The sequence below is a fragment of the Scyliorhinus canicula genome, chromosome 10 (genome assembly GCF_902713615.1).
Source record: "Scyliorhinus canicula chromosome 10, sScyCan1.1, whole genome shotgun sequence".
Taxonomy (NCBI): Eukaryota; Metazoa; Chordata; class Chondrichthyes; order Carcharhiniformes; family Scyliorhinidae; genus Scyliorhinus; species Scyliorhinus canicula.
Window position 1 is genome coordinate 468,461 of NC_052155.1, and position 10,292 is coordinate 478,752.

The 10,292-nt window shown below is 49.4% G+C and overlaps 1 protein-coding gene across 1 annotated transcript in view; it reads right to left on the minus strand.

Annotated features, from left to right (window-relative positions):
- Positions 1-8,140, minus strand: part of scospondin (subcommissural organ spondin) — a 443,172-nt gene extending 435,032 nt beyond the window's left edge. The window contains exons 1-4 of the mRNA XM_038810430.1: positions 8,122-8,140; positions 7,865-8,044; positions 6,531-6,695; positions 1,235-1,414 (exon numbers count right to left, since the gene is read on the minus strand). Coding sequence (XP_038666358.1) covers positions 1,235-1,414; positions 6,531-6,695; positions 7,865-8,044; positions 8,122-8,140 — 544 coding nt within the window. The remainder of the gene's footprint in view (positions 1-1,234; positions 1,415-6,530; positions 6,696-7,864; positions 8,045-8,121) is intronic.
- Positions 8,141-10,292: the final 2,152 nt, after the last annotated feature.

A 10,292-nucleotide genomic window follows, 5' to 3' on the forward strand; every position in this document is an offset into this window, starting at 1 on the left:
AGCCCAGGTCAAGGGTCAGTCCAACCTCTTAAATCCTGGGGTGTGAAGTTTGAATCAGCCATCCAGAGGGCAGTGAATTTGAGAGGTTGTGTGGTTTACTTTTATTAAAGCAACAGCAGCTTTGCTTGGCTAATATTACAAGATTTTAATTGTTAGAAATCTCCGAGGGCGTGTTCCCTGGAAGGTTGTACTTGTGAGTCTGACTAAGTAGTCTTTAGGTGGGGGGGGAATGTTTTGTCGCACTAATCTTAACTGTAGCTGTAATCTCATGCGCTTACGTTTTTTTTTGTGGCTGGGCTGGGTTAGCTCACTGGGCTAAATCGCTGGCTTTTAAAGCAGACCAAGCAGGCCAGCAGCACGATTCGATTCCCGTACTAGCCTCCCCGAACAGGTGTCGGAATGTGGCGACTAGGGGCTTTTCACAGTAACTTCATTGAAGCCTACTCGTGACAATAAAGCGATTTTTTTTTTCTTCTTGTTAATAAACCTTTTAACTTTAATGTTTAAAATCCCCAAAGTGTTACTGGACTTGGATTGGTCTGTTCCCTGCTTGTTTACCCAAATACAAAACAAAGGCGATGTCAAGTTCCTCCCTGGGGTTTGGTTTTGCTCGGCAATGATCATCTGCTGTGGTCATAACATGGGCCAAAGGCGGTGTTCACAGAACAATGGCACATTCACCCTGATCAAACCCTCTGCTCATAGATATAAATGAGAATTACAAAGACCACGGGATCTGACTACATGTAGGGAATGAAACAGTGTCTCTCACAGAGCCCGCAGCCAAGGCCCGAAACGTCAGAGGGGTAAACCCTCTGGAATTGCTGACGGGAACTCTCATCCAGATATTCTGCTCAGGATACTGGATGGTGACACATAGAACATAGAACAGTACAGCACAGAACAGGCCCTTCGGCCCTCGATGTTGTGCCGAGCAATGATCACCCTACTCAAACCCACATATCCACCCTATACCCGTAACCCAACAACCCCCCCTAACCTTACAGGACACTACGGGCAATTTAGCATGGCCAATCCACCTAACCTGCACATCTTTGGACTGTGGGAGGAACCCGGAGCACCCGGAGGAAACCCACGCACACAGGGGGAGGACGTGCAGACTCCGCACAGACAGTGACCCAGCCGGGAATCGAACCTGGGACCCTGGAGCTGTGAAGCATTTATGCTAACCACCATGCTACCGTGCTGTCTGGGCTGTCGGGAATCAACTCACCCATTGTGCCTGGACAGAGGTGTCGGTTACAGGACTCTGTCTCCATGGCGACGCCTGGACATGTCAGGCCTCCATTCTTTGGCGGTGGGTTGACACACTCTCGCTGGCGGGATCGGACTCCACTGCTACACTCTGCATCACAGTCTGACCATTCACTCCACGCTGACCACTGACCATTCACTGTGACACAAGCACAACAGTTAGACTTCAATTCTCTGATTGATGGCATCAGGAAGCATTAATAAAGAACCACCGGATTCTAACACTCAAAACAGTTACTTCCTCTGAACACAAATCGACCGTTCAGTCCCACAAGTCTGCTCCCATATTCCGTAAAATCACCGCTGATTTGAACCAAAATCACACAAACCAATCTTTGTTCCATATCGCTCACTGACATTAACCAATAAAAATATATTTTGAAATTAATTCTAGGATATTGGTGATGCTGGGCCAGCATTCGTTACCCATCTCTAATTGCCCTCGAACTCAGTGACTCACTGGGTCATTCCAGAGTCACCCACGTTGCTGTGGGTCTGGAGTCACATGTAGGCCAGACCGGGTAAGGACGGCAGATTTCCTTCCCTAAAGGACATTAGTGAACCAGATGGGTTGTTACGAAACCCAGTAGTTGAGTAAGGGTCTGCCACATATGGGGTTAATGTGGGACTGAGTGCATAGAACATAGAACAGTACAGCGCAGTACAGGCCCTTCGGCCCACGATGTTGTGCTGAACTAGTCTGAAACTAAGATCAAATCAACCTACTCCCAATCATCCTGGTGGGCTCCATATGCCTATCCAATAACCGCTTGAAAGTTCCTAAAGTGTCCAACTCCACTATCACAGCAGGCAGTCCATTCCACACCCTAACCACTGAGTAAAGAACCTACCTCGGACATCCCTCCTATATCTCCCACCCTGCATCTTATAGTTATGCCCCCTTGTAACAGCTACATCCACCCGAGGAAATAGTCTCTGAACGTCCACTCTATCTATCCCCCTCATCATCTTATAAACCTCTATTAAATTGCCTCTCATCCTCCTCCGCTCCAAAGAGAAAAGCCCTAGCTCCCTCAACCTCTCCTCATAAGACCTATCCTGCAAACCAGGCAGCATCCTGGTAAATCTCCTTTGCACCCTTTCCAATGCTTCCATATCCTTCCTATAGTGAGGTGACCAGAACCGCACACAATTCTCCAAATGTGGTCTAACCAAGAAATTGTATAGTTGCAGCATAACCCCACGGCTCTTAAATTCAATCCCTCTGCTAATGAACGCTAACACACCATAGGCCTTTTTCACAGCTCTATCCACTTGAGTGGCAGCTTTCAAAGATCTATGAATATAGACCCCAAGATCTCTCTGCTCTTCCACATTGCCAAGAACCTCTACCGTTAACCCTGTATTCCGCATTCATATTTGTCTTTCCAAAATGGACAACCTCACACTTTTCAGGGTTAAACTCCATCTGCCACTTCTCAGCCCAGCTCTGCATCCTATCTATGTCTCTTTGAAGCCGACAACAGCCCTCCTCACTATCCACAACTCCACTAATCTTCGTATCGTCTGCAAATTTACTGACCCACCCTTCAACTTCCTCATCCAAGTCGTTAATGAAAATCACAAACAGCAGAGGACCCAGAACTGATCCCTGCGGTACGCCACTGGTAACTGGGCTCCAGGCTGAATATTTGCCATCCACCATCACTCTCTGACTTCTATCGGTTAGCCAGTTCGTTATCCAACTGGCCAAATATCCCACTAACCCATGCCTCCTTACTTTCTGCAGAAGCCTACCATGGGGAACCTTATCAAATGCCTTATTAAAATCCATGCACACTACATCTACTGCTGAAGGATGTTATAGGTTACAGAGGGACATAGATAAGCTGCAGAGCTGGGCTGAGATGTGGCAGATGGAGTTTAATGCGAAAAAGTGTGAGGTGGTTCACTTTGGAAGGAGTAACAGGAATGCAGAGTACTGGGCTAATGGCAAGTTTCTTGGTAGTGTAGATGAACAGAGAGATCTCGACATCCAGGTACATAAATCCCTGAAAGTTGCCACCCAGGTTAATAGCGCTGTTAAGAAGGCATATGGTGTGCTAGCCTTTATCAGTAGGGGGATTGAGTTTCGGAGCCACAAGGTCATGCTGCAGCTGTACAAAACTCTGGTGCGGCCGCACCTGGAGTACTGCGTGTAGTTCTGGTCACCACATTATAGGAAGGATGTGGAAGCTTTGGAAAGGGTTCAGAGGAGATTTACTAGGATGTTGCCTGGTATGGAGGGAAGGTGTTACGAGGAAAGGCTCAGGAACTTGAGGTTGTTTTCGTTAGAGAGGAGAAGGCTGAGAGGTGACTTAATAGAGACATATAAGATAGTCAGAGGGTTAGATAGGGTGGACAGTGAGAGTCTCTTTCCTCGGATGGTGATGACCAACACGAGGGGACATAGCTTTAAATTGAGGGGTGGTAGATATAGGACACATGTCAGAGGCAGTTTCTTTACACAGAACATCAACATCGGCCCTCGATGTTGCGCCGACCTGTGAAACCATCTGAAGCCTATCTGACCTACACTATTCCATTTTCATCCATATGTCTATCCAGTGACCACTTAAATGCCCTTAAAGTTGGCGAGTCTACTACTGTTGCAGGCAGGGCGTTCCACACCCTCTACTACTCTCTGAGTAAAGAAACTGCCTCTGACATCCTAGTAAATCTCCTCTGAACCCTTTCCAAAGCTTCCACATCCTTCCTATAATGTGGTGACCAGAACTGCACGCAGTACTCCAGGTGCGGCCGCACCAGAGGTATGTACAGCTGAAGCATGACCTTGTGGTTCCGAAACTCAATCCCCCTGCTTATAAAGGCTAGCACACCATATGCCTTCTTAACAGCCCTATTAACCTGGGTGGCAACTTTCAGGGATTTATGTACCTGGATGCCGAGATCTCTCTGTTCATCTACACTACCAAGAATCTTGCCATTAGCCCAGTACTCTGCATTCCTGTTACTCCTTCCAAAGTGAACCACCTCACACTTTTCCGCATTAAACTCCATCCGCCACCTCTCAGCCCAGCTCTGCAGCTTATCTATGTCCCTCTGTATCCTATAACATCCCTCAGCACTATCCACAACTCCACCGACCTTCGTGTCATCTGCAAATTTACTAACCTATCCTTCTACACCCTCTTCCAGGTCATTTATAAAAATGACAAACAGCAGTGGCCCCAAAACAGATCCTTGCGGTACACCACTAGTAACTGAACTCCAGGATGAACATTTGCCATCAACCACCACCCTCTGTCTTCTTTCAGCTAGCCAATTACTGATCCAAACCGCTAAATCACCTTCAATTCCATACTTCCTTATTTTCTGCAATAGCCTACCGTGGGGAACCTTATCAAACGCCTTACTGAAATCCATATACACCACATCAACAGCTTTACCCTGATCCACCTGTTTGGTCACCTTCTCAAAAAACTCAATAAGGTTTGTGAGGCATGACCTACCCTTCACAAAACCGTGTTGACTATCGCTAATCAACTTGTTCTTTTCAAGATGATTATAAACCCTATCTCTTATAACCTTTTCCAACATTTTACCCACAACCGAAGTAAGGCTCACAGGTCTATAATTACCAGGGTTGTCTCTACTCCCCTTCTTGAACAAGGGGACAACATTTGCTATCCTCCAGTCTTCTGGCACTATTCCTGTCGACAAAGACGACATAAAGATCAAGGACAAAGGCTCTGCAATCTCCTCCCTGGCTTCCCAGAGAATCCTAGGATAAATCCATCTGGCGCAGGGGACTTATCTATTTTGACATTTTCCAAAATTGCTAACACCTCCTCCTTTTGCACCTCAATTCCATCTAGCCTGGTCGACTGAACCTGAGTGTTCTCCTCGACAACATTGTCTTTCTCCAGTGTAAACACTGACGAAAAATATCCATTTAACGCTTCCCCTATCTCCTCTGATTCCACACACAACTTTCCACTACTATCCTTGATTGGCTCTAATCTTACTCTAGTCATTCTTTTGTTCCTGAAATACCTATAGAAAGCCTTAGGGTTTTCCTTGATCCTATCCGCCAACGACTTTTCGTGTCCTCTCCTCGCTCTTCTTAACTCTCCCTTTAGGTCCTTCCTGGCTAACTTAATCCACTGGAATCAGACAGTGGATATCCAGCTGTATTTATTCCTATTGAATTATATTTACAGTTAATATTAAAAGGTTCCTCGTGTTTAATTTTACAAACTCAGTGATTCTGCATGGTGCCTGAGCCTGTGCGGTGTTGTGGTTACCTGGGCCTGTGCGGTGTTGTGTGGTTACCTGGGCCTGTGTGGGTTACCTGGGCCTGTGCGGTGTTGTGGTTACCTGGGCCTGTGTGGGTTACCTGGGCCTGTGCGGTGTTGTGGTTACCTGGGCCTGTGCGGTGTTGTGTGGTTAGCTAGGCCTGTGCGGTGTTGTGATTACCTGGGCCTGTGTGGGTTACCTGGGCCTGTGTGGGTTACCTGGGCCTGTGCGGTGTTGTGGTTACCTGGGCCTGTGTGGGTTACCTGGGCCTGTGCGGTGTTGTGGATACCTGGGCCTGTGTGGGTTACCTGGGCCTGTGCGGTGTTGTGGTTACCTGGGCCTGTGCGGTGTTGTGGTTACCTGGGCCTGTGCGGTGTTGTGGTTACCTGAGCCTGTGCGGTGTTGTGTGGTTACCTGGGCCTGTGTGGGTTACCTGGGCCTGTGCGGTGTTGTGGTTACCTGGGCCTGTGCGGTGTTGTGTGGTTAGCTGGGCCTGTGTGGGTTACCTGGGTCTGTGTGGGTTAGCTGGGCCTGTGCGGTGTTGTGGTTACCTGAGCCTGTGCGGTGTTGTGTGGTTAGCTGGGCCTGTGTGGGTTACCTGGGCCTGTGTGGGTTAGCTGGGCCTGTGCGGTGTTGTGGTTACCTGGGCCTGTGTGGGTTACCTGGGCCTGTGTGGTGTTGTGGTTACCTGGGCCTGTGCGGTGTTGTGTGGTTAGCTGGGCCTGTGCGGTGTTGTGTGGTTACCTGGGCCTGTGCGGTGTTGTGTGGTTAGCTGGGCCTGTGCGGTGTTGTGTGGTTACCTGGGCCTGTGCGGTGTTGTGTGGTTACCTGGGCCTGTGCGGTGTTGTGGTTACCTGGGCCTGTGCGGTGTTGTGTGATTACCTGGGCCTGTGTGGGTTACCTGGGCCTGTGCGGTGTTGTGTGGTTACCTGAGCCTGTGTGGGTTACCTGGACCTGTGTGGGTTACCTGGGCCTGTGCGGTGTTGTGTGGTTACCTGGACAGGCCTGGATAAAGCAGGCTCGAGTGTCCCACCGGGGCTGGTTACATTGACCGCTGGGGAGAGCCGGCCGCAGGATGTCCCTGTGTCGGAACAACACCCCCAGACCGCAGCTCTGACCACACTGACTCCACTGAGTCCAGTCCGACACGACACAGTCCACTGTGGAAACAGAAGACCATAATTACGGAGCAATCTGTCATTTACTCAAAACATGGGAAGGGAGAATTGGGAATTAAATTATACCCGACCACGCCACCCTAACCCTAACCCTAACCTCTCTAACCCTAACTCCTTACCCACCCTAACCCTAGCCCCGAACCCACCCTAACCCTAACTCCTAACCCACCCTAACCCTAATCCTAACCCTAACCCTAACCCACCCTAACCCTAACTCCTAACCCACCCTAACCCTAATCCTGACCCTAACCCACCCTAACCCTAACCCACCCTAACCCTAACCCTAATCCTGACCCTAACCCACCCTAACCCTAACCCACCCTAACTCCTAACCCACCCTAACCCTAACTCCTAACCCTAACCCTCCCTAACCCTAACCCTAACTCCTAACCCTCCCTAATCCTAACCCTAACTCCTTACCCACCCTAACCCTAACTCCTAACCCACCCTAACCCTAATCCTAACCCTAACCCACCCTAACCCTAACCCACCCTAACCCCTTACCCACCCTAACCCTAACTCCTAACCCACCCTAACCCTAATCCTAACCCTAACCCACCCTAACCCTAACTCCTTACCCACACTAACCCTAATCCTAACCCTAACCCACCCTAACCCTAACTCCAAACCCACCCTAACCCTAATCCTAACCCTAACCCACCCGAACCCTAACTCCTAACCCACCCTAACCCTAACCCACCCTAACCCAAACCCTAACCCACCCTAATCCTAACCCAACCTAACCCTAACCCACCCTAACCCACCCTAACCCTTATCCTAACCCTAACTCTAACCCACCCTAACCCTAACCCTAACCCACCCTCACCCTAATCCTTACCCTAATCCTAACCCGACGCTAATCCTAACCCTGATCCTAACCCTAATCCTAACCCTGATCCGAACCCTAACCCACCCTAACCCTAACCCACCCTAATCCTAACCCAACTCCATTCCCACCGTGCCTCTCCCCTCCACTCTCTTTCCCCCACCCAGCCTCTCCCCTCCATTCCCTCCCCTCCATTCCCCCGCCTCCTCGGCCTCTTGCCCCCGCCCCCTGGCCCCTTACCCCCACCCCTGCCTCTCCCCTCCATTCCTTCCCCTCCATTCCCCCCCTACCCGCCGTGTTAGCTCACTCTGCGTTGGTCTCTTACCACAGTCCTTCTCATCAGATCCATCCTGACAATCCAGTTGCAGGTTACAGAGTCGAGACCGGGCCACACACTCACCACTACCACAGGTAAACTGTTTGCTGGAGCAGGGACTGGCCGGACTGGGGGGGGGAATCCGATCTGAACCGCTTGGTGTTGGAGTCACTGAGGGAGGAGCGGAGCCTGAAACAAAGAAACAGGAGGCGTGAGTGAGAGTGTCAGAGTGACCGATTCCACAATTCAACAGCAACAGCTTGCACCTTCAACCTCATAAATCATCTTCCTAACCCTAATCGGCCCCCTAACCCTAACTCCAACCGTAACCCTAATCCTAACTCCAACCCTAACCCTAGGATCATTCACAAACAAAAAGCAGGATTGGAAAACTACAAATATAACATTGCTGTGACAGGAGGGAGACAGAAAGCAGGAGAATTTGGGGCAATTAGCCTATGGACTAAAGGCGGTAACGATAGGCCAGTTAGCTTAACTTCGTAATGGAGAAAATGCTTGCATCTATCGTCAAGGAAGAAATAGCGAGACATCTGGATAGAAATTGTGCCATTGGGCAGACGCAGCATGGGTTTATGAAAGGCAAGTCATGTTTGACTAATCTAGTAGAATTCTTTGAGGACATTACAAGCTTGGTGGACAACGGTGAACTGGTGGATGTGGTGTATCTGGATTTCCAGAAGGCATCTGACAAGGTGCCACACAAAAGGTTGCTGCATAAGATACAGGTGCACAGCGTTATGGGTAATGTCGTAGCATGGATAGAGGGTTGGTTAATTAATAGAAAGCAAAGAGTTGGGATAAATGGGTGTTTCTCTGGTTGGCAATCAGTAGCTAGTGGTGTCTCTCAGGGATCCGTGATGGGCCCACAATTGTTCACAATTTACATTGATGATTTGGAGTTGGGGACCAATGGCAATGTGTCCAAGTTTGCAGATGACACTAAGATGAGTGGTAAAGCGAAACGTGCAGAGGATACTGGAAGTCTGCAGAGGGATTTGGATAGGTTAAGTGAATGGGCTAGGGTCTGGCAGATGGAATACAATGTTGACAAATGTGATGTCATTTTGATAGGAATAGCAGAAAAATTGATTATTGTTTAGATGGTAAAAAATTGCAGCATGCTGCTGTGCAGAGGGACCTGGGTGTCCTGGTCTAAATCACCCTGAAGCCCCTTAACATCCACCTCACTCATTCCCACCGAGTTCTGTGTCACCAGCAAACTTGAAAATATCACATTCTGTTCCCACTTCCAAATCGTTGATGTATATTGTGAATTACCAAACACTAATCCTGCAGGAACCGCCCGCACTTGGAAAAAGACCCATTTATTCCTACTCGGTTTCCTGTCTGCTGACCAATTTGCAATGCATGCCAATACATCCTCTTCAGGATCACTCGCTAATGGCTATGATTGTTCCCCTAAGAAACTCCGTGTTTCAGGTCATGGGTTCGGTGGGTCCTTGCGTGAGGAGCCTGATCCTAGAGCTGCATCTTCAACCTCACACTTAGCTGATGTTTCCGGGAGGTGGGATTGATCCTTGGACTCCAGGTCACGGGTATTCCTTTCCCAGGATCCTTTGCCAGGCCTCCTCTTGCCGTCGGATGTCCTGGAAGGAAATGTGTCCCCTGTAGTCAAGAGGTTCCTTCAAGTCAGTCTCTTCTGAGCCAGGCATTGATGTCTATGTTGCATTTCTTGAGGTTAACCTTCAGGGTGTCTCTGAAGAGCTTCCTTTATCCTTCCCTTGTTCTGGAGCCTTCCTTGAGCTGGGTGAAGTTTTGGCGGTTGGGACTCTGACATCCCGAGCATGTGGCCGGCCCAGTGGAGTTGGTTTCAGATGATTGTGGCCTCTGATGTTTTACGTCTGTCCTTCCAGCTGATGTGGAGAATCCGTCTCAGACATCATTGGTGGAATCTCTCCAGGGCCTTGAGCTGGTGTCTGTACGTAGTCCAAGTTTTTGAGCTGTTTAGAAGAGTTGCGAGGACGATGGCTCTGTACACCAGGGTCTTGGTAACAGCACGAGTGTGGCAGTCGTCAAAGACTTTACACGTCTGAAGGAGGGACTTGCGGATTAGACACGATGTTGGATCTCTGCATCAGTGTCAGTCTTAGAGAAGCGATGGCTCCCCCGATAGGGGAAGTGTTCCATATTTGGGAGGGTTTCTCCGTTCATCTCGATGGAGTGAGAGACTGGATCTTGTTCTGGGAAGCACAGGTATAGGTAGCACAGTGGTTAGCACTGTTGCTTCACAGCATCAGGGTCCCAGGTTCGATTCCCAGCTTGGGTCACTGTCTGTGCGGAGTCTGCACGTTCTCCCCGTGTCTGCGTGGGTTTCCTCCGGGTGCTCCGGTTTCCTCCCACAAGTCCCCAAAGACGTGCTGTTAAATGAATTGGACATTCTGAATTCTCCCTCTGT